A 25119-nucleotide genomic window follows, 5' to 3' on the forward strand; every position below is an offset into this window, starting at 1 on the left:
GAGGGACGAGGTGCCTGGAACGACTAGTTCCTGTAGGGTCGAAAGGGTTGAGAGCCTCTGCTCCTAGTTCTTCTGGGGGAGGGGAGCTGGGATCTTTTACCCTTGTTCTCCGGTAGCTGAGGCACTGGAGATTCGCCCTACTTGCTGGCTAGCTTCTCCAATTAGCTTCCGAATAAGCAAGATCCTTTAAAGAGCATTCTTGTGAGATTCGCTTTAGAAGTTGCATCAGCAGACCAATTCTGCAACCATAACTGTCCTCTGGCCGCCACTACCGAGGCTACTCCTCTGGCTGAGGTACGGACCAGATCTGAGCTTGCGTCCATCAGGAAGGCTGCTGCAGGTTCAATCATTTCACTGGCATACATTCCGGAGTTATTTGCCTCTCTCTCTCTCGAGGAGCAAACAGGAACGTGTCACCAGCGTGCAGCAGGAAGCAATCTGCAGTGTCATTGCTGTTGCGTCAAAGGCCTGCTTATGAAAGGATTCTAATCATCTATCCTGAGTATCCTTCAATCCATCCTTCAATGCAGCCCCTCCCTCAACGGGAATGGTTGCTCGCTTTGGGATGGCGCAGACCATGGCATCCACTTTCGGGAAATGCAGGCTGGTTGCTGGTTCCAGAGGGTACAAGGCTTCCAAGGACCGACCTCCTTTAAAGCTGGCCTCCGGGGCATCCCACTCCAGGTCAATCAGTTCCTGAATGGCTTCCATCATTGGAAAACAGCATGAGGCCTTACGAAGGGACACCAAGATGAGGTTCTTCTTTGGTTCCGCCTTCAGAATTTGGGAAACAAGGGTTGGTAATTCATTCCTGTGGAAGAAGCGAAGCATGGTTCTGTATGGCTCCAGGCCTGGAGGGATTTCTTCTTCCTCCAGAGAGCCACCATCATCAGAGGTGTCTGGGTCCCTGTCAGGGAAATTCTTGGTTAGGCAAGGCATGTCTCTAGGCATCTGAGCAGGACTGGGAGGATCTTGTGCTTCCGGCTGGGGTTGAACCCGGGTCGCAGCTGGGGCTGATTGTGCCTGAACGAAGGCTTGCATGCAGCTCCTGGAAAAATTCTAACCAGGAGAAGGCCCCTGGGTCCATGTTAGCCCCGGGGGAGTCAGAGTAGGGGCCCCTGAGATGCCCCTCTTGCGGAGATGCGATTTTGGGGTTGCATAGATCTGGGGTCCTATCCTATGTAGTAACTCTGGACCCATCTTCAGATAGTGAGAAACCAGGCTTTGGTACCCCCCCTGGGCTTCTTCGCAATGACGACACAAGCAGGATTCCAATTCAGGCTGTGCGGCTCTGATGTGGCAGGCTGTGCAAAGAGTGCTTTCTGGGCTTCTTGGATGCCAGTGCCATTGCCTGTGTATAGACACACAGGTAATGTGCTTTTAATATGCGCGTAGTTATGCACGTGAGCACAATGCGCGCGTGTAGTTTTAAACACGGCTGTGTGTGTAGTTGTGTGCGCTGTTGTGCACGTGTCTACGTTGGAGACGCACAAGTTGGGCGTATTGACCGTCTGGCCTGCCCTGCGCGTACCGCCGGTCGAGAAGGGAAGATGGCGCCCCCGAGGGTTTCCACGTGTCTGGACCCCTGCATCGGACCGGGGCCTAGCCCAATCAAGGCTGCTCAACCCGATTGGTGCTCCCTTTTACCTCGCTGGATGGAAATCGGAATCGGTACGGCACTCTGAGCCCCGGAGACCTTAATTTAAAGTTTTCAGCTTACCTGGTCTCGGCGCTTACCGATCACGTGCCAGGACGGTCTCCAGCTGCAGGGGGAAGGGCTTTACCTTCACCGCCTCGCTCAGATATGCACCCGCTGCCTTTCAGCCGCTCTAGGGGCTGTCCATGCCGGGGGCCGGCTACCGGACCAAGGAACACCTCTGAGGGATATTGAAAATCACCTCAGGAATTCTCAACTAGGGGAGGCACTCTTAGGTATCACCGCAGGAGAGTGGGGCTCGATCTTCTTTATGGTAAATTTTGTCTTCTTTGCTGTAATTTCCTCACATTGTGCTAGTATGTGGGATAGTGTCCACATCTGCTAGGAGACAGAGATACTGAGGAGCTGAGGTCACCATCTCCCATCTGCTAACACATAACCCACTGGTCCTGAGTCCATATGGCTACACACTAGAAAATCTTAAATTTAATTCTTTGATTGACAGGGAGCCAATGCAGGGACCTCAGTACCGAGGTAATGTGATCCCTCAAAGGAGTCCCCCCATCAGCAAACAAGCCGCAGCATTCAACACTGATTTCAGTGCCCTTACCTGACACTTAGGAAAACCTACATTCATACATACGCCTCATATTGGAACCTGTATCACCTGTGTCAGGCAAAAAATGAGACTGTTGGACTCAGAGCGTGGTCTCCATAGTTTTAAGTGATTCACAAGAGTGCATGGAAAGTGGAGGGACTGAACAGAGTGTACACCTACAACCTATCCTCTTGGGAGAAAATTCTGCTGAACTGAACAGTCCAAGTAGAAAGGTAAACATGCACTTTGGTGACTTTTGCAAACAGCATGCATTAAAATGGTATAAACAACACAAACACTTCATTAGGTGTTTTGTGTAATTTCAGATAGGAAAGAAACGGGAAAAATGGTTGGTGTTTTTCTGTCAACTCAAAACAGCAGGACAACCATATGGACACTCCAGTTTATGCTGTGGCTCAAGTCACATACAATATTTTATTAAAAACACAGCTTCTCCTTGTACTCTACATGCATTTATACTCAAACGTACCACAAGCTGAATGTTCAGAAATCCATAAATAATTTTACGTGATACAAAAAAAAAAATAGTAAGTGACCTACAGATCGACATGCAGTGGTGGTGTAACTTGTTTCTGCAGCCTTCTTCACAGACAGTCAGGCTTTCCTCATCCAGCATGCCTAATAAGCAAATGGGACACATCTGTTCTTCTTCATCTTTCATGCTATAAAAGTTAAAAAAAAAATAAAAATTATCAATTTATATTAATGAAACCTGGCATCTGACTTGTTAATGGTCAGTCATACAGTATCTCAGGAGCTGAAACATGCTTCCAAGATGTCTAAGAACGTGAAACCTTTGCTCCATTAAGATCAATGGGAAGCAATTACTATGGACATCAATGGGTTAGACTACAAGTGTTCTGTCAAAACAAAGACCTAGACGAGGGAGCTAATGGAATCAACTAATTATACTGAACATATAGAGTTTATGGCACAGCTCATGCATGTCTGCTAGTGAACACCATGGCTCCTACTGTGTACAAGCTACACGGGTAAAGGCAAAAGATAAAGGGCATGGAAAGTATATAAAGTACTATTAACATGCCTTAGTGGAAGCACTTTTGACAATAATGGTTAAAGAGTGCTTTCCTTGTCACTGGCCATTAAAGAAGTAAAGAAAAATTCTTCACCAGTTTTTTGGGGGTTTTTTTGCCAATGATACCAAAATCTGTAACAGGATGGACAGCCAGGAAAGTGTGGAAAACATGAGGAGGGATCTAGCAAAGCTCGAGGAATGGTCTAAAATCTGGCAGCGAAGACTTAATGCTAAAAAATGCTGATCCAGAGGGAAGATTCTTATTAGTAGAAGATTCTTATTAATAGAAGGAACATTGTTCGGCCAAACACCCGACTAGTATGGATGCTGGCCGATAGTTCTTGGGGCTCTCTCGTATTAGGTGGGGACTTTAATTGCGTCCATGAACACTGGACAGATCTTCGGGTGGCGTTTACCAGAATTTCATCCTACAAAAGGGGTATCTTGTGTCTCCAATAGTTTGGACTTGGTTTATGCTTGCTGGATGCTCCACCCAACTGATAAAGAATACACACATACATTTAGGGCACATGGCACACACATATAGACTATTTGTTGGTGAAGAGTAGTGAATTCTCAAGAGTTTCAAAAATAGAAATAGGTTCAATAGAGATATCGGACCATTTGCTGGTATGGCTAGATTTGGAAGGATTTTGACAAACTGAATCTAGTGTTCCATAGCGGTTTCCCAGATATCTAAATAATGATCAAGAATTCCAGAAATACTTGCTAATACTTGCTAAGAAAATTGGAAGAATTCTTTACTATGAATTAAACACACAGAGTAACACCTAAGACTGTAATGAGGGGCAAAATAATTTTTGTTGTTGCCGCTAGGAGAAAAGCGATAGCAAAAGAAATCTTGTATATTCCACGGCAGATAAAAGGGCTAGGTTTATAGACGTTCAGATAGTGCTAAACTCTTTGTTACACAAAAGAGCCCAGAAATCGCTTCAATTCTATAAAGGACAATTCTGTCACTTAGGTAATAAATTCACTAGCATTCTAGCAGTGTTAACTAAGACTTATTTATTTATTAGGTTTATATACCGTTATTCTGTTAGCCAAATCACAATGGTTTATAATAAAATAACAATAAAACAATGAATCAATAAATTAAAATAAAACAAAAGCAAAAAACAGTTTGCATTAAAAGAAATACAATTACATAATAAAATAATAAGAGGAGAGCCTAAAACAAAGTGTACAGAGAATTAGCAAGCCTCTACCAATTGCATATCTTAAAATTTTCTTCTGCAAATATGTGCTGATTAACAGTTGAACTCTCATAATCATGTTTTAAGATCTTTTTTTTTTAAAAGCTGCAAAATCTCTTTCCAATCTTAATTCAATTGGCAAAGAGTTCCATAATTTTGGACCTGAAACAGGTATTGGGGAGGGGGGGGGGGGGGGGGGGGGGGGGGGACACGAGATACATAAAGGCTTTCAGAGATGATACAGAGCAGATCCAAAATGCTACCAAAGATATTTGTGCAATATTTAGAGACTTCTACCAGAACTTATATAGGGGCCTCATCTGTTGACAAGAGCACCTTGCTCAAGTAAGATTACCAAAATTAAGAGACTCGAAAAGAGGTCTTGAATGCCCCCATCCAATTAAAGGAGATCCAAAAAGAAATTCAACAAGCGCAGCTCCTTAAAACACCGGTACTCGGCAGAGATTTTTAAACTGATGGGTGAGAAAATTCTACCACTGGTGGGGGCGATATTTGCAGAGTTGAAAAGGGGAATGTCCCATATGCTCCCAACATCACCTATATAACGGTCTTGCCTAAAACAGGTCGCAACCCATTTAAACCTAGATCTTATAGGGCCATCTCTCTTTTGAATGTCGAAGTGAAACTGTTAGCCAAGATAACAGTGGAGAGATTAGCTCGCTACTTACCAGCTTTGATAGGGGATGAACAGGTGGGTTTTGTGAACGGTAGATCTTAGACATCCAATGTCCACAAAGCAGTGGATTCAATGGAACTCAGTATAGAAAAGAAACTTTCTCTCCTTCTTAGTTTTGGTGCTGAAAAAGTATTCGATCATGTTGATTGGATGCTTATGTATAAGATGCTCACTGAGGTGAGTATAAAGAGACAGTTCCATAATATAATTGAGCTCCTATATAAGCCATTAGCCGTAATATTAGCAAACGGGATTCAATCTGAGACATTGGTGGTCCAGCAGGGAACCAGTCAGGAATGCCCTCTGTTCCCTTTACTGCTGCTTCTCTTTTTGGAACCACTTCTAAAAAGGATAAGGAAGAATGAGGCCATTCAAGGGATTCCATCAGAAAAACTAGATGTTCCACCTTTTAAACTTTCAGCTTTTGCGGATGTTCTATTAGTTCACATCATAGACGTGACTACTTCGCTGCCTGTACTTCTGGAAGACTTTTCTGGTTATGGTGCATTGGCAGGATTTAAAATTTAAATTGGACAAAACAGAAGCGTTGTCAATGTCAGAGGAAGATTAAAATTCTTGATGAGATAAATTTCCCATTCGTTGTGTTCAGGACTCAAGTAAGAACATAAGAAATTGCCATGCTGGGTGAGACCAAGGGTTCATCAAGCCCAGCATCCTATTTCCAACAGAGGCCAAACCAGGCCACAAGAACCTGGCAATTACCCAAACACCAAGAAGATCCCATGCTACTGATGCCAGTAATAGCAGAGGCCATTCCCTAAGTCAACTTGATTAATAGCAGTTAATGGACTTCTCCAAGAACGTATCCAAACCTTTTTTAAACCCAGCTACACTAACTGCATTAACCACATCCTCTGGCAACAAATTCCAGAGCTTAATTGTGCGCTGAGTGAAAAATAATTTTCTCCAATAGGTCTTAAATGTGGTACTTGCTAATTTCATGGAGTGCCCCCTATTCCTTCTATTGTCTGAAAGTATAAATAACCGATTAACATCTACTCATTCAAGACCTCTCATTATTTTAAAGACCTCTATCATATCTTCAAGCCATCTCTTCTCCAAGCTGAACAGCTCTAACCGCTTCAGCCTTTCCTCACAGGGGAGCTGTTCCATCCCCTTTATCATTCTGGTCGCCCTTCTCTGTATCTTCTCCGTCGCAACTATATCTTTTTTTTTTTTTTTTTTTTTTTTTTTTAAGATGCAGCAATCAGAATTGCACACAGTTTTCAAGGTGCGATCTCACCATGGAGCAAATCAGAGGCATTATGACATTTTCCATTTTATTAACCATTCCCTTCCTAATAATTCCTAACATTCTGTTTGCTTTTTTGACTGCTGCAGCACACTGAGCCGACAATTTCAAAGTATTACCCACTATGATGCCTAGATCTTTTTCATGGGTGGTAGCTCCTAATATGGAACCTAACATCGTGTAACTACAGCAAGGGTTGTTTTTCCCTATATGTAACACCTTGCACTTGTCCACATTAAATTTCATCTTCCATTTGGATGTCCAATCTTCCAGTCTCGCAAAGTCCTCCTGCAATGTATCACAGTCCACTTGTGATTTAACTACTCTGAATAATTTTTATCATCTGCAAATTTGATAACTTCGCTCGTCGCATTCCTTTCCAGATCAGTTATAAATATATTGAAAAGCACCGGACCAAGTACAGATCCCTGAGGCACTCCACTATTAACCCTTTTCCCAATGAGAAAATTGACCATTTAATCCTATTCTCTGTTTCCTGTCTTTTAACAAGTTTGTAATCCACGAAAGGACATCGCCTCCTATCCATGACTTTTTAGTTTTCTTAGAAGCCTTTCATGAGGGACTTTGTCAAACGCCTTCTGAAAATCCAAATACACTACATTTATCAGTTCATCTTTATCCAAATGTATTAATCCCTTCAAAAAAAAAAAAAAAAAAAAGCAGATTTGTGAAGCAAGACTGCCCTTGGGTAAATCCATGTTGACTGTGTTTAGAGATACAACTACACAAAGACTCAATAAATTGTAAAGTATGAACTATAAGCAGTTGCTGACCCATACAACCAATATTTTGTCGACTTGTCTGTTTTGTTAGTTGACAGACATGGTTGAGGCATAAAAAATGGAGATGTTCAGTTATACTGACCAGGCTGCTAATAATGTATTGTCTGGTATTAGATTGTTTGCTGATTCAAATCAAGACATAAGTACTGATTGGGCTTCAATCATAAAAGAACGAAAAAGACTTATCCGTACAGAGCTTCACTCCACCTCCTTAAATGAATATTGTCAGGTAGAACGGATCCAGAGGGGTTTAAGGATTTTGAAAGAACCTTTTTTATATGCTCATGACAATGATTTCATTAGTAGATGGAATGCAATTCTGAACAAATGTTCTTATGATGATGTTATTGATAATTGAAACTGCTAATACATCTGTGACTGAAATTAAGACTTCTTTAGAGAAACAACTTACAGAATTACAAATTAGATCGCCAGTAGATTCATTTTCATTGCAGCTTGCTGAATACAAGGACAATATGCAAAAATACTGGACTGGGCTGAAAGCTTTAAAAATTAAGAAATTCCAACAAGATGAATATGACTACAACATGGGGGTATGTATATATATACCCATGTATGGACAAAAGTAGATCTCCAAAGAAACCACAACCTTTTGATAGTTCGTCAAGTAACTCCTCCGATGAAGAGAATTCGGGGCAGCAATCGGTTAATTAACATCATTCTGTGACAATTTCTAATTCTGAAGTTACCGGTGAAGTTTCTTTTAGGAATCCCAATTTTTTCTCATCAATATGGAAGAATCATATGGGACTCAATCACAATCCCCAGAGAATACCTACAACTGGACCGATGCGGGACAAGAGAACGACCAGGTCTCAAAGGGCTCATCGAACAGTGTTCAATCTGTCTAAACGTGATTTGACTTGTCATGAATTGCATTTAATAAAGAAGGGGCTTTCCTTTGTTCCTTCATCTAAATATAACTCCTTTTCTACACGGGTGCACTAATAAAAGCTCTTTTGAGTGGTGAAAATTAAAAAATTATTTGCAGAATCTCCATCTTCTCAAAATGATTGCAAGTTATGTCGTAAATCAAGGTGGCTACCCCTGGGACCTCCTGATCCGGTATTAATACTTTTGAACAACTAGTGTTACGAGCAGTGGAGCAATTAGAAATTCAGCCATCTTTCTGTTTCAATAATTTATCCTCCCATGAGCAACAGGCATGTGAAACATTAAGACAAGATACAAATATCATTATTCTCCCGGCTGATAAAGGGGGTGGAACAATTATCATGGACACTGTTGCCTACTATGCTGAGGCGAATCGCCAGCTATCTGATACTAATTTTTATAAGCCTCTTGAGATGGATCCCACTGTAAGTTTACAGACTCTGTTATCTATTCTACAATATGGTCTCCACCAAAAGTTTATTTCTTCATCTGAATACTATTTTCCATTTGAACCTTACCCTCGTTTGCCGGTTTTTTTTATTTACTTCCTAAAATACATAAGTCCCTAAGGGCACCGCCAGGTAGACCTATTGTATCGGTAATAGGATCACTGATGGAACCATTATCACAATTTATTGATTCATTTTTAAGTCCTACGATATCAGCAGCTCGCTCTTACATTCGTGATTCTACTGAGTTTATTCAGAGAATTGATGCCTTGAATTTGGGCACAGATGCATGTTTATTGGTTACCTCAGGTATTTATTTATTTATGTGTTTTTTATATACCGAAGTTTAGCTAGATGCCTTCACTCTGGTTTACAGGTAAAACAACGTATTACAAGAGGAGTAACAACTTGTATTATAATATAACTGGTGCGACAATATATATGTCTAACAATATAACTGGTGAGACATGATATATGGAACAACAATATAACTGGTGCTACAATATATATGTGCATGTTATGACTACGTAATCGAATTGGTCATAGCCCAACTTAAAAAATAAATGGCAACATCGTACCATAATGCAATGCCATCAGTAAATAGTTAACATTCTAAAATTCTATACAGAGGGTTATCGTCATCGGTAATGTAACTATCAGTAATCGAAATTCTCTGACCGTGATTGTTTGATGTGACCTTTCTTGTGTGTGTGTTTAGCCAATTCCATCTTTGAAGGCTTGTTTGAAAAGCCATGTTTTGAGTTCTTTTTTAAATGTTTTGTTGTTTTGTGATCTTAGTTGTTTCGGCAGTGAGTTCCAGAGTTGAGGACCGGCTATGGAGATGGCTCTGTTTATAACATTGGAATGTTTGGCGGTTGAGAGTGATGGTATGTCTAGTTGTAATTTGCTAGTGGTTCTTGTATTGCATTGGGATACGTGATTCTTAATAATGTTGTTTAGGCAAGTTCCTTCACTGTTGTATATTGTCCTGTGTAAGATGGTTAGGGTTTTGTATTTGATTCTCTTTTCTACAGGTAGCCAGTGTAGTTTGTTTAGTACAGGAGTGATGTGATTGGATTTTTTGTGCCCGGTGAGTATTCTGGCTGAGGCGTTCTGCAGTAGCTGGAGTTGTCGGATCGAGGCTTTTGGTAGTCCTAACAATAGAGAGTTGCAATAGTCGAGGCTGGTGAATATAAGCGATTGTAGAATGGTTCTGAAATCAGGTTGGTACAGTAGTGGTTTTAGATGTTTCAGGATTTGTAATTTGTGGAAGCCTTCTTTGATTTTGGTTGAGATGTGCGTTTTGAGATTAAGTTCTGGGTCTAGCCATATTCCGAGATCTTTCATGTTGTCATTTAATTTGATGCATGTATTGCCTCGCTGTATACCAACATCCCACAAGATCAATCTCTATGTAACATCCGACAAGTATTGTTTGATAAGTATAACCTGACTAATACATATGTGGATTTTGTTCTTGATCTTGCAGCGATTGCTTTGAAAGGAAATTTCTTCTGTTTTGATAATTTTACCAGCAAATAAATAGCATAGCCATGGGTGCCACCATGTCACCCTCATTGGCATGCATCTACGTTTCTCAGTTTGAGGAATCTCACATCTATTGTTCCCCTTTTTGGGCCTAAGATTCTATTGTGGACCCGATTCTTTGATTATTTTTCATCTGGAAAGGTGATGTTTCTTCTCTACAGTTATTTATGGAATGGTTAAATAGTCAGAATGAGCATTTACAATTTTCTTTTCAATATGATTATTAACAAGTTTCTTTTATGGATCTTTTAGTGAAAAGAAATGGTTGTAGATTTACTACCACTATTTATAACAAATCTACAGATAGAAATACTCTTTTGCATTATCAGTGTTACCATCCTGCTAATCAATCGAACAATATACCAACCGGTCAGTTTCTCCGATTAAGACACATTTGTAGTACTACACAGGATTATATTGAAAAATCTGAACAGATGACTAAAAGATTTTTTGCTCGAGGATATCCATGAAAAATTATTCATCGTGCATATAAAAGGGGTTTATTTGCAAACCGGGATTTACTTCTAATGAACCAGCTACGACGTGTTTGCACTCTCCCTTTTTCTAAATTATCTGACTCAGTACTGCAAGTTATTCGGGATTACTAGCATATTTTACAGATTTATGCAGCTTTTAGTTCATCTCCAATTTTTGCATGAACTTGAAGTGCTAATCTATGAGATAAGCTTATGTCAACGACGCCTTGGAATAGAAGGACTGCAACAGAGGTTTGGGGCCAATTTTCATGTGGCCATTGTACTGTGTGCAATAATGTAATGCAAATTCAAACTTTTTACCACTCTGATCCCTATATAAAATATTCTTTATGGGCTTACTTTGACTGTGAAACGACTCAGGTAGTATATGTGACTGTTTGCCCATGTTTGAAATTATATATTGGACATACTAAATTGGCAATCAAAGAGGACACACAGGACTGGAAGTAGCAATTGAGATAAACGGAGCTACAGTGGCCTGGCTTACTGCCGCTGACAGAAGTCATCCTACCGGCCAAACAAAAGACAGGAAAAAAACTGCTTAGACTGGGTATCCAGCTTCAGTGCATCTGCGTTTAGAGATGGTTGGCCTTAGTACAAAGGTAAGGCATGGGCAGTGTTTCAGAAATGAGCAAGAAAGGGAAAAAGGAGAGAGGGAGAAGAGTTTGAGGGAAGGTGGGAGCTCTGAGGAAAAGATAACAGAAGAGAGATACTACTGTTAAGATATACTAATACAAGAAATCTGTTATTTGATAAGTACTCAGTGTCTCATGTCCCAATCTGTGGGTTATGATCACATGCTTCTACTTAGAATAACCTATAATGCAACTATAAGGTTCAAAATGCCCATTTTCTTTTGAGTTTTGATAGGACTGAGAAACACAAGGTTCAGTGATTCTCTAATTAGAAACAGACAGCAGAATGGACTGGGAACCTTGAACTGCAAGAAAAGGTCTGCTGATGTTATATTATGAGCTATTCTTTCTTTAAGAACGACAGTAGTATCCATGCACACTTTTATAGAGGAGACTGTCGAAAGGACACAGGTTGCACTAAATTATTTACAAATCTTACATTTTTGTCAAAACAAACTGATAGTTTAATTCAATGAGCCTTAATCTGAAAATAGACATTTAGCCATATACATTAAAAATCTGAATTCATACATATATTACCATGAGCTTTTCCCTCTATTACAAAAATATGAACTATATAAAATATGAACGTGATCTAAACAAACTCACATGCATAAAATGACCATGCATTTCTCATCAAGGGACTCTCACCAGCTCTGCTCTACTCGGTGAAAGGGTTTCTTCATAAAAATAATTTGACATGGAGCACCTGAGAGCCTCCAGGAGTTCCCACCAGCCCATCATTCACATTGTGAAGCAACCAGAGAATAAAGCTTTTGGTTGCATTGGTTTTAAGTCCTTTAAAAAGTACTAACCTGTTTTCTGAACTAGATGTGGAGATACTAGATGACGACAATGTATGGGAATTTGACATGCGCGAGACAAACTTCTGGATGGTATTACGAGATGGAGCTTTGATCCTTGAGCTACGCCTACTGTGATATTTCTGGAACAGACTCTCAACCTAACATTATAAGAAAAAACAGTAACAAAAGCATATGCATTATGGATATTCCCAACGTGGCTGAGGATTTGGAAGCACAAAAAAACCCACCAAAGAAATGCATTAGCTGTTATCAAAAGCATATTACTGACATGATCACCATCATCATCAAGCATGTGTACAGTGCTACCAGCCAGATTAAGTGCTATACAGAAACTTATAAGAGACAGTTCCTGCTTGTTGGAGCCTACAGACAGACAAAACAAATTAAATAAACAAAAAACAAATAAGAGGCTTTGAGCTAAAACAGGAAGGCTATGATTGGGAAGATTAAATCAGGTATCCCTGGAGAGATTAATTGAGAAAGTGCAAATCTGAGTAATGTTAATTTAAAAACATTTATTACTTGCTCAATCTTAAATCCTAGGCGAGTTACAATCACCATACATAAAAATATAAAACTTACAATTCTCTAAAACAAACGTACAACTTACTTCTAATATAAGTCTCTGCTCTGTTGAACATTAGCATTACTGAGCACCCCCCCCAACTGCTATTTCATATCATCTGGCCTGAAGAGTAGTAAAAGCCTCAGAAAAATGTACTGCCTTTAAATTTGTTCCTGAAATGTGTTACGTATATCCATTTCTGCCCTTAACTCTGGCAAGGTATTCCTTATTGTTGGCCCTGCCACTGAAAATATCCTATCCCTTGTTTCTCATAAGTAAGTAGCTTTCAATTAAGGAATTTCAATGACATTCTTGCCTTCTAAGTGTAGTGCCCAATTTGGAAATACAGTTCTTGAAGGTCCATTCTGTAAGTTATGGATGCCGTGAATAACTTTGAACTGTATTACAGGCTTTGGTCATCTTGAGCTTGGATTACTATAACGCAGTATATATTGCTGGCCTAGTATAATCTTACAAGCTCTTCAGGTGCTGTAAAATTCTGCCACTATAGTATTAGCAGGAATTAGCTGTAACTAATATATCTCCGCGATACTTTATATATTACATAAGCTACCAGTAGTACGGAGGGTGAAATTTAAGATCCTTATATTGATTCATAGAATACTGAATTTGGTAGCTCCATATAGTATTAGCACATTATTAAAAATTCACATTACCTGCGGTTTAAAAGATAAAATATCAAATATCATGCCCAGACTACAGACCTAGGTAGACATTAGGATCTTAAAACTCCCCACTAAATGAAGGTACATCCAAACCTGCAAATCTTGATGGAAACAGAATCTGTCTTCCCATGATTGAGTTTTAATTTTTTTTTTTAAATAGCCATTGTTGAATTGTAATAATGTATCTAACTACTTCCTTAAGTACATCATCAATTGTATTTGTTACTTGAAAAGTAAACTAAATATAGATAGAAATTGATAGATTTATATCTAAAACTGCTAAAATCCTACAAATGGGTTTTAAATAAACATTAAACAGTGCTGCGGAAAGAGCAGACACCTTCAGGACTACTGTTTCTAATAGAAACCACGATGAAGATGAGCTCTCTACCATCACTTTTTGAACTCTGCCAGTAACAATCTAAATCAAATCAAAACTGAGTCACAAAGTCTGAAATCAAACAATCGAGTCAATAATAAAGAATGATTGGGGGTGTTAAAAGCCCGTTAGCTGGCATGAAATGCTCAGCAGAAAGACTAGCCAAGAGTAAATTCTCTGTGTAAAAACAAACTGCTGGTTGTTCAGAACTTCATGTTCCTCTAGGAAATCTTTCCTTCAATATTATTTTATTTTACATAAAAAGATAAAGAAGATACTAGTTCAACATTTGCAGGTTTTGTCTGAACAGAATTGGCTTTCTTCAAAATATATTAGACACAGACACACTTCAGAGGGCAGGGAAGCCCACCCTCTGATAAAGAAAGATTAGCAATTTTAGCAATAAGAGCAGCAATATCATTTATTTATTGAAGGTTTTTATATACACCGGCATTCATGAAGCGATCACATCATGCTGGTTTACAAATAAACAGGGGTGCAATAAATACATCAAAAACAGAAATAACCTGTCGAAGAAAGCAGTTACAATTAACAAGGACTATTGAACTGGGATCAGAGGAAATAAAGATAGTTTAGCAGAGACTAAATTATATACAAGGAGATGAGGTACAGCTACTGTGTTGGATATATTGATAGCGAGATGCATTAATTTAAGCCCGGGAAAGCTTGCATAAACAGCCAAGTCTTGAGTCGTTTTCTAAAGGTTAGGAGGCAAGGCTCCTGTCTGAGATCGGGAGGGATGGAGTTCCATAACAGTGGGCCAGCTGTGGAGAGGGCTCGATCTCTTAAGGTGATGTGACTAGTGGTTTTAGTAGGGGGTACATGGAGGGATCCTCTGTATGCGTCTCTGGTAGGTCTTGTGGAGTTGTGTAAGCGGAGAGGAAATTGTAGGTCAATTGTGGTGTGTTGATGGATGATTTTGTATATCAAGGAGATGGATTTGTAGATGATTCGGAAGTGAATTGGTAGCCAATGAAGTTCTTTTAGAATTGGGGAAATATGGTCTCTTTTCCTGGTGTTTGTTAGTAAACGGGCTGCTGTGTTTTGTACCATTTGGAGCGGTTTGGTGTGGGAGGAAGGGAGACCAAGTAGGATAGCGTTACAGTAATCTAACTTTGAGAAAATAATTGCTTGGAGGATCATTCTGAAATCTTGGGCGTGGAAGAGAGGTCTTATCCTTTTTAAAACTTGGAGTTTGTGGAAGCAGTCTTTGGTCGTTCTGTTGATGGAGGCTTTGAAGTTCAGCCTGTTGTCAATTATCACTCCTAAATCTCTCACTTGAGTGGTTGGTGGGTTGGTTGGATGAGAAGCGGTGAGATTGCTGTTCTCTGGAGATATGAGTAGTATTTGGTCTTGGAGGAGTTTAGTACTAGATTTAGGCTATTGAGGAGACGTTTGATTTCTTGGTGGCAGGATTCCCAGTAGTCGAGGGTTTTCGAGTATGAGCCTTTGATGGGGATCAGGATCTGGATATAGTCTGCGTAGAGAAAGCGTTTTAGGTTGAGGTTGGTGAGGAGTTGGCAAAGTGGTAGAAGGTAGATGTTAAAGAGTGTCAAGGATAGAGAGGAGCCTTGTGGGACTCCTATGGATGAGTCATGGCGTGAAGAGTCTTTGTTCTGGATTTTGACCTTGTAACCTCTGTTGCTGAGAAACGATTTGAACCAAGATAGAGCAGAGCCGGAAACTCCTATGGCAGCTAACTGGTTGATGAGGATGGAGTGGTTGACGGTATCGAAGGCTGCCAAAAGGTCCAGAAGGACCAGCAGAAAAGACTGACCTTTGTCGAGACCCAGGATGAGGAAGTCTGATAGGGAAGTAAGGAGGGATTCCGTGCCTAGATTTTTACGGAATCCATACTGCGAGGCGGATAGAAGTTTATTATCTTCAATGTAGTCCGATAGTTGGGAGTTCACAAGCCTTTCCATAATCTTAGCAATGAAGGGGAGATTGGCTATTGGGCGGAAGTTGTTAGGATCTTTTGGGTCCAAATTTGGTTTTTTTAGGAGTGGTTTGAGTGACGCCAGTTTGAGGTCGTCTGGGAAGGAACCGTGGGTGAGAGAACAGTTAATAATGTCCACCAGTGTTTTGGAGATAGAGTCTGGGATTGTGAGAAGAAGTTTGGTGGGGATATGGTCCGCCGGGTGAGAGGAGAGTTTCATTCTTCTTAGAACAACTTGAATCTCAGAGGAGGAAATGGGTTCGAAAGCTTCGAGGTGAATATTTTTTATGGGAGGCTGCAGAGCCGATGGTAGGGGGGCGATCTTGGAGGGTAGTTGGGTAAGAAGACTGATGATTTTGTTTTGGAAAAACAATGAGAGTTCTTCAGCTTTGGATTGTGCTTGGTTACTGGGAAATTCTGGGGGGGGCGACCTGAATGAGGCTAGATACATAGGCAAATAGGGCTTTAGCATCAAAGACCAGGTTATGAATTTTGGATGCATAAAAATCCCTTTTTGATTTGGAGGTGGAGGTCTTGTACAGGTGAAGCGTAAATTTGTAGGCAGAGAGCGTGCTAGCGCATGGTGTTTTACGCCACTTGGCTTCTTTCTGTCATCACAAAATCCCTTCGTAAGCAGCATAGACAACATGGATTCAGTGGGAATCCTGCATTATTCATTACATTTAAGTATGATTCTTTCTCAATCTCCAAAACACATGAAGATATCCCACAGCACATTGTCTAATTTTATAAAAAAAAAAAAAAAAAAAAAAAAAAAAAAATCAATCAGCACACAAGCACCTGATCTTCCTGTGGAAAAAACAGAAATTGTTTCATGGTCTATTCCCTGTGTCACCCAAAATACTATGATAGTGGTACCTCAGTACCTTGCTCTAAAACTTTTACTGTCTGCTTGGTTGTAAGAATCTTTTTTCATCTTCTCAGTTAGCTGCATTGAATTATATGATAAATGCAGCATATAAATATTTTAAATTAAAACAGATCTTTATATGAAATTAGACAGCTGTTCTAAGACCACAAATTAGCCTCATTCTTTTCTTTGCACTAGCGCTATTCAGATTGACACAATAATTTCTTTTCCTTTTAAAGTCCTTTGTAAACCACCGTATTTAATGAGATCTATGGGATATTTCCCTTAAAGGAGCAGTCTGTTCTAGACCATCCAGTATAGTATCACTGCAAAGTTCCACTGTCTTTTCACTATCATTAACCTGTGCCAAACATTCAGATAATTTAGGAATTCACATACCCCTTAACTGATCAGCAATGCATACCCTTGTCATTTGTTTTTATCAGGCAGGTGATGAAAATCTAGCTCATCTATTTTCCAATGCTCCTCCAGAAATTCTAAATCCATGGTATGTCCTAATTTACAGGTAGGTTTATCAATAAAACTGCTGCCCGTCTATTGTTGTCAAGTTAAAATATTCCTCACAACTAAGTTCTAATGGTGATTCATTTACTCAAAATTAATTACTCATCACTATAGTACATAAGAACATAAGAAATTGCCATGCTGGGTCAGACCAAGGATCCATCAAGCCCAGCATCCTATTTCCAACAGAGGCCAAACCAGGCCACAAGAACCTGGCAAGTACCCAAACACCAAGAAGATCCCATGCTACTGATGCAACTAATAGCAGTGGCTATTCCCTAAGTAAACTTGATTGATAGCAGTTAATGGACTTCTCCTCCAAGAACTTATCCAAACCTTTTTTGAACCCAGCTACACTAACTGCTCTAACCACATCCTCTGGCAACAAATTCCAGAGCTTAATTGTGCGTTGAGTGAAAAACAATTTTCTCCGATTAGTCTTAAATCTGCTTCTTGCCAACTTCATGGAATGCCCCCTAGTCCTTCTATTATCCGAAAGTGTAAATAACCAATTCACATCTACTCATTCAAGTCCTCTCATGATCTTAAAGACCTCTATCATATCTCCCCCTCAGCCATCTTTTCTTCAAGCTGAACAGCCCTAACCTCTTCAGCCTTTCCTCATAGGGGAGCAGTTCCATCCCCTTTATCATTTTGGTTGCCCTTCTCTGTACCTTCTCCATTGTAACTATATCTTTGAGATGCAGCGACCAGAATTGTACACAGTATTTAAGGTGCAGTCTCACCATGGAGCGATACAGAGGCATGATGACATTTTCTATATTATTAACCATTCCCTTAAGTCCTCCTCTCTGTATGACCACTTCACAACCACAGCCAAAATGTCCCAGCTTCAGCATCATACACAGATGGAACCCAATGCTGATGCTTCTTTGCCTTTACTCAACATTCAGCATTGGAATTCCTCGATGCCAGAACCAGAGAGATGAAACCCATCACTTTCTTTGGGTAGGAGAAAGCAGGTGATGGCTTGTCTCCCTGGCCCTTCTCAATGCTCGATGTCAAGGGAGCTCGATGGCCTTTCAATATTGATGCATCCACAGCGTGTGGTACAGCTCCTGAATCCATCAATGCCGATTCTGATGGGCCAGTCTCACAATGCCCGAAGTGCTTTTTCATCAGCTCCAGTCAGGACAGACATCCCTAAGGGGTCATAGTCTCACACAGACAATACCCCTGGATGTTATGCGATGAACACAGGACACATCTACCAAGGGGGCACATGACAGACATGATCCTGTGACACAAAAGGGGCATCATTTAAAACCGCTGGTTTACTTATCCATGACAGCACAAAAAATTAACAACTCAGTGACCTCAAATGGTTGATGCCCTTTGGTGCACCAGACCAAAAACTTAGAAAAATACCTAAAGACACTAGAAGGGGTAGAAAAGGATTGTGGAGTCCCACAATGAATGAAATTCTCTGCTGAGACAATCTACCAACATATTTGAGATCCCAAGACAGTAGGTTGCTTGTAGGAAGGCTTTGTGGCTGCAAGCTCATTCTCAAATTGTTAGGAATTTCTGGCAGAGGGTCCACAATGCTGTGTCCTCCTGCTTGTTGATGAAGAACATTGCTACTTGGTTGTCTGTTTGGATTACAATTCTTTCCCCAAAGGTGGTGTAAAAAAAACCTTTTAGTGCATATCTAATTGCTTGTAGCTCCAGGAGAATGATCTGATGCAGATGTTCTGTTAATGGCTAAACCTCTTGGGTTCAAATGCAGCTCTCATGAGTGCCCCACCCCCTAGTAGATGTATCCGTTGCCAGAGTTACTTGATGAGGTAGAAGTCAAAAAGGAGCTCCCATCGCCAAGACATTTGGGCCTAGCCACAACTAGAAAGACCCCTTCATATCTATGGTGATCCTCATTGGGAACAAGGGCTGAAGCAAATGATCCCATGGAGCACAAAGGCCCCACTGGAGAATCCGCATGTTGAAGCAGGTCATCGGAACTAATGTACCACTGTTACCATGTGTCCCAGGACAAACAGGACTTCTCGAGCCAGGACTTGATTGTGCCGTAGTAGGGGGTCTAAAAAGTTTGAATACAGAATGCTGATGTCTCTTGTGCTAACATCCCCAAGCCGGGAGCTGCTATTGTAGAAGTGCAGGTGGTGCACAATACCACTGAAATTGGAAGAAGAGCCTATGGAAGGAAGAGCATTTAAAAGTGATATAAGGACATCTAGAAGATGACAGTTGTTCAGGTCCTGTCAAGAGAGATAGGATAGCAGCTCCTTAATTTGGGAGACTGTTTCCCTGACTTCACCTCCTAAGAGATTATCTCCGAAACTGGGCACATTGTCCAACTTGTAATGAACATCCTCACGCGCACAAGCTGCTGGCTCTCAACCAAGTCATCTGGCATTCTCCATTGGCTGTTGCAAAAGATCTTGCTGCGGTATCCGATTCCATATGCTGAACAGAGATGACGACATTCACATTCCTCTACATTCAGAAAAGCTTGCTTATAGTCTTTCTGTTCTCCATCCAGCAATTGTATTAGGGGTTTTAGGTCATGAATACAATTATGTAAGAATTTCACTATGTAGAATTGGTGGGCCTCAATGCAGGCACTGAACAATGAATTCAAAGACCTTTTTCCCAAAATTATCCAACAGTCTAGGGTCTTTACCCAGTGGGGTGTTGGGGAAAGCTCTAGTCTTCTTAGCCTGTTTTAATGTTGACTCCACTACCGCTGTGATATAGTAGCTGAACTACTCCAAACCCTGGGGGTTTTTGTATTTAGTTTCCTGGCTACTGATGGACAGAAAACTGGATTCTCCCTCATTCTCATTTATAAATCCCATAGGATCAAATGAACCAAGATGGCTGCAGTTTCAGATGGAGTTTCCAGAACAATAAAGTCTAAAGATCTAGGTGCATGGATCCTTGTCCTTATGGACGTTGAGTTCCATTCGCCTTACCCGGCTTATCCAAGAATTTGGGAGTATGAGCAATCTTCTGGTAGTAACAAATGCTCCTGCGGATCAGGTAGGATATATGAGGGAATCCTTGTAGACCCTTCTTCTGTACAAGTGAAAGCACACTAACTCATAACACCAATGATGATGAAGGCATTTAGGGAGGGTCCTCTGTCATCTCACAGATGAATATTCTGAGGGCATGCTCTAGGCCAGGGGTGGACAAATTCGCTTCTCAAGAGCCACAAAGAGGCCAGGTTTTCAGGATATCCACAATAAACATGCATGAAATAGATTTGCATGCAGTGCCTCATTTGAGGTTTGATTTCCATATAAATCTTTCACAATTAACTTTTCTTGACACTTTAGTTACAGCTGGACAACAATAGCCGAGTTGCTTACCTGTAACAGGTGTTCTTCGAGGACAGCAGGATTTTAGTTCACCCACATGGATATCATCATCGGATGGAGACCGGCACAGAACTCTGATCTCAAAGAATCTAGAACTTTCAAACATGCCCTACTGAGCATGTTCAGCTGTATTCATCACCCTGCCCTCTAGGCAGAGTCCTTCAAGTCCATGATATAGCTAATACATGGAGAAACCAACTCCTAGAGGAGGCAGAAGGGTTTTGTGAGGACTAACACCCTGCTGTCCTCTGAGAACACCTGTTACAGGTAAGCAAGTTGGGTGGACTGTCTATGGGTTTGTCTGCTCCAGATAAAAGACTAAGGCTCTCTTGCAATCCAAACTGTGCAGGGCTTGTTCGCCTTGGCGCGACTGAGGACTGGGAAACAATATTGGCAGGACGACTGACTGGTTAAGATGGAAATCCGTCACCACCTTATGCAAGAACTAAGAGTGTATATATGCAAGACTATGCCGTCATGATAAAATTTAGAATAAGGTGGATAAGTCACTAAGGCCTGGAACTCGCTGATCCTGAACGCTGAAGTGACCGCCACCAAAGACAATACTTTCCAGTCAGGTACTTCAGGTCACAGGAGCGCAACGGCTCTAAAGGAGCTTTCATCAGCTGAGCTAGCACCACGTTGAGGTCCCAAGACACAGCGGGAGGCCTTAGGGAAGGCTTCAATTAAAGCAGTCCCCGCATAAAGCATACAATTATAGGCTGTACAGAGATGGGCATACTATCTACACCTTGGTGGTATGTGCCAATTGCACTGAGATGAACTCTAACAGAGTTGGTTTTCAAGCCAGCCTCCGATAGGCGTAGAAGGTAGTCAAGCAGTTTTTGTGTGGGGCAGGAGAACAGATCTAGGGCCTTCTGCTCACACCACACAGAAAGCCTCCTCCTCTTCAGTCTGTAGGACTTTCTAGTGGAAGGCTTTCTGGAAGCTACCAGGACCTGAGACACATCCTCAGAAAGATCAAGCAGCTTCAGGATCAACCTCTTAACATCCAGGCTGTGAGCGACAGGGCCTGGAGTTGGGATGCCGCAGCCTGCTCTGATCTTGCGTGATGAGGTCTGGTGACATCCCCAGACTGATCTGTTTCCAGATGGAACTCCTGAAGGAGTGGAAACTAAATCTATCTCGGCCAGTGAGGGGTTATGAGGATCAAAGTCCCCCAGTTCTCGCGAAGCTTCAAGAGAATCTTCGTAACTAGAGGAATCGGAGGATACATGTACAGAAGATCCCTGCCCCAATGTCGGGCAAAGGCATCTGAAGCTGGTTTGCCGTCCAACCTGTACAGGGAGCAGAACTGAGTCACCTTCCTGTTGCAGGGGGGCGCAAACAAGTCCACCTCCGGGCTTTCCCAGAGGCGGAAGTTCTGGTTCGCTACCCCTGGTCCAGAGACCACTCGAGGGGTCTGAAGGCACGACTCAGCCTGTCCTCTATCACATTCTCCATTCCGGCTAGATACTTGACCCAGAGTACCATCCCGTGGGACAGGGCCACGGACCAAATCTAGACCGCTTTCTGACAGGAGATATGACCCTGTGCCTCCCTACTTGTTGACATAACACATGGCAACTTGGTTGTCTGTTTGTATCTGGACAATCTTGCTGGACAGCCAATTTCTGAAAGCCCATAGCACGTACCTGATCGCCCGGAGCTCCAGAAAGTTGATTTGACACCGTGTTTCTTGGGTGTACCATAATCCTGAGTGCATAACCCTTCTACATGAGCTCCCCACCCCAAGGTGGATGCATTCATGGTTAGGACAATTTGGGTAGGGGGATGTTGGAAAGATATTCCCTGTTCCAAATTCAAGAGAGCCCGCCATCATGACAAAAAGTTGCAGAGAGGCAGAGTGACTTGGATGAGAGCCTGGAGGGTCTGCGTGGCCTGGAGCCACTGTGACCTCTAGTTACATTGGGCTCTATATATGTGTAAACGTGTCAAGGGAATGACAAGGACTGTTGCGGCCATGTGGCCCAACAGCCTCAACATGTGACAAGCAGAAACCTGCTGGCTCTGTTGAATCACCACCACTATGGACGCCAAGGTGACTGCCCTGGATCACTGCAGGAAGGCTTTTGCCTGATCCGTGTCTAGCAGGGCTCCTATGAAGTCCAATCGAGTTGATGAGCTAAGATGGGACTTCAGGTAGTTGATGATGAACTTTAGCGACTCCAATACCCAAATGGTCAAGCGCAAGGAGCAAACTGCCCCGGGCCTGGGAGGTGCTCTTGACCAGCCAATCATCCAAGTAAGGGAAAACATGCACTCCCAGTCTGCAAAAATGCACCCCAACCACGGCCAGACATTTTGTAAAGATATGTGGGGCCGACGCTAGACCGAATGGCAACACTCTGTACTGGAAGAGCTATTTTCCCACCACAAACCGAGATACTTCCTCTGACCCAGGAAGACCTCAATGTGAGTGCATGCATCCTTTAAATCAAGGGAGCGTAGCCAGCCCCTTTTTTGCAGGAGGGGAATCAGGGTACCCAGGGAAACCATCTTGAACTTTTCTTTTTTTGAGAAACCTGTTCAAGGCCCTTAGGTCTAGGATGTGATGGAGTCACCCTGTTCTCTTTGGAATCAGGAAGTACCAATAGTAGAATCCCTGCCCTCTTTGCCCTGGTGGGACAGGCTTGACCACTCTGGCCGTTAAGAGGGTAGAGCGCTCCCAAAACAGGACCGGGGGGGGGGGGCAATTTGGCAGGACACCCAATAGGTTTAATTGGTACCCTTGATGGACGATGGAAAAGACCCACCGGTCTGAGGTTATACTGAGCCACCGATCTGCAAAGAACTGTACCTGCCCCCGACCAGGGGATGCAGTGTCTCGGGTACAGGTAGCTGGCTTATACTCCCAGATCCTCAGAAGTCACTCCCTAAAGATCTCGTGCACCGGGACCGCCACAAACTCTTTAGTGGCCTCCACAAACTGGAGGATCTCAGCATCTTTATGCCTGGTATCCTCCTCAGTTATTAACTGAAAAGGGTGGCCTCTGCCATCATCCATAGAAAAACCTGTGAAGGTGTGGTCCTTCGCTCATCTGGAGATGGTTCCAAAGGGAGACCCTCAGAGTCCTCTGAGGTGGATTCTGCAGTGTCATCCCAGGCCTCATCCTCCCTGTAGTCTACAGGGAATGGGGCCCTGGGTGCTCGGCCTTCGACCAGAGGTGTGAGCATCAGTGCCGGCAAAGCTGTACGGGGCAGCAGGCCTCGGTGTCTCTGCCGGCCTCGATGGAGCTTCCTCCTCGGAGGAACCGGCAACAAGCACCATATCGATCGGTACCAGTGACCTTCTACACACTGTGCTGGGCTCAGGAAGGTACCGGCTCTTGCCATGATGCCCCCAAAGCGACCCCGTGGTGAGGAGTGCCCATCCTCCAGGGGTCTGCGACAGTCTCCACTGGCCCCTGATGCCAGTCACTGATCCACCTCAGGGCTCCGAGGAAGCTCTGGCCACCCCTCCTGCCTCCCAGTCAGTTTTAAATTTTCACTTCTATTTATGAGGGTAAAAAAATATATACATTTAAAAAAACATTTAAGCAATTGTTAATAAATTAACTTTGTGTGTGGGTTCGTTAGGTGATAAAACTGACTGGGAGGCAGGAGGGGTTGCCAGAGCTTCCTCGGAGCCCTGAGGTGGATCAGTGACTGGCATCAGGGGCCAGTGGAGACTGTCGCAGACCCCTGGAGGATGGGCACTCCTCACCACGGGGTCGCTTTGGGGGCATCATGGCAAAAGCCGGTGCCTTCCTGAGCCCAGCACAGTGTGTAGAAGGTCTCTGGTACTGATGCTTCCTTGGCTTCTCTCTGTGCTCGGCCTGGTCTTTCCCCCAGGGCTGAGGTCGATGACGATGAATCCAACATCCTCGACTTGGAAGATACAGACAAAAGCTGGTCTCTGACACCCCTACCTGCCAGTGTCGATAGAGACGATGGCCCCATCGATGCAGGTGGCTCGGTGTCCATCAGTGCACCAAATGTGACGTCCCTTAGGGTTCATCTGGGCGCACATGCAGCAACCCTGGATGTCTGGCAATGCCCCCATGCAGAGGACACACACCTCTTGGGGGTCAGTGATGGAGATGGACCTCAGTCACTAGGGGCACGGATGGAAACTTGGCGAGGCCATGAAGAACGAAAGAAAAAGGGGAAAAAACGAAAGACTAACAGTGGGCAGTCAACGCCTGTGTGCACTGAGGCACCGCCGCCACAGGTGGAGGAATGGAAGCGAAAAGAAACCTACCGAACCTCCGAAAAACCTAACTGGGGAAACTAGGGAACCGAGAGGGACCAATGATCGGTGAATTTACACAAAAAACCTGAACAGAACAGTGGAAAGTTTTCTTAGGCAATTTCCAACAAGAAAAGCCACAAGCTCATTCCCGACTGAAGAGGGATCCCGCGTGGACATGTGGATTAGGGCATGTTGGGCATTCTCAGTATGCTCAGTCAAAGTTCCAGAAACCTTGACATAAGTATTCCATACCAGGCTCCATCCGATAATGTCACCCATGTGTGAGGACTACTATCCTGCTTGTCCTAGGAGAATTACCCATTCATATTTGCTCATTATGCCC

At 42.5% G+C, this 25119-nt stretch overlaps 1 protein-coding gene across 2 annotated transcripts in view; it reads right to left on the reverse strand.

The window, feature by feature from the left end:
* Positions 1-25119, reverse strand: part of MAP3K1 (mitogen-activated protein kinase kinase kinase 1) — a 226612-nt gene that overhangs the window by 84714 nt on the left and 116779 nt on the right. For both annotated transcript variants that reach the window (XM_029576902.1, XM_029576912.1), the window contains exons 6-7: positions 12162-12310; positions 2817-2938 (exon numbers count right to left, since the gene is read on the reverse strand). In XM_029576902.1, the coding sequence (XP_029432762.1) occupies positions 2817-2938; positions 12162-12310 (271 nt within the window). The remainder of the gene's footprint in view (positions 1-2816; positions 2939-12161; positions 12311-25119) is intronic.

This window comes from Rhinatrema bivittatum, chromosome 1 (genome assembly GCF_901001135.1).
Source record: "Rhinatrema bivittatum chromosome 1, aRhiBiv1.1, whole genome shotgun sequence".
NCBI lineage: Eukaryota > Metazoa > Chordata > Amphibia > Gymnophiona > Rhinatrematidae > Rhinatrema > Rhinatrema bivittatum.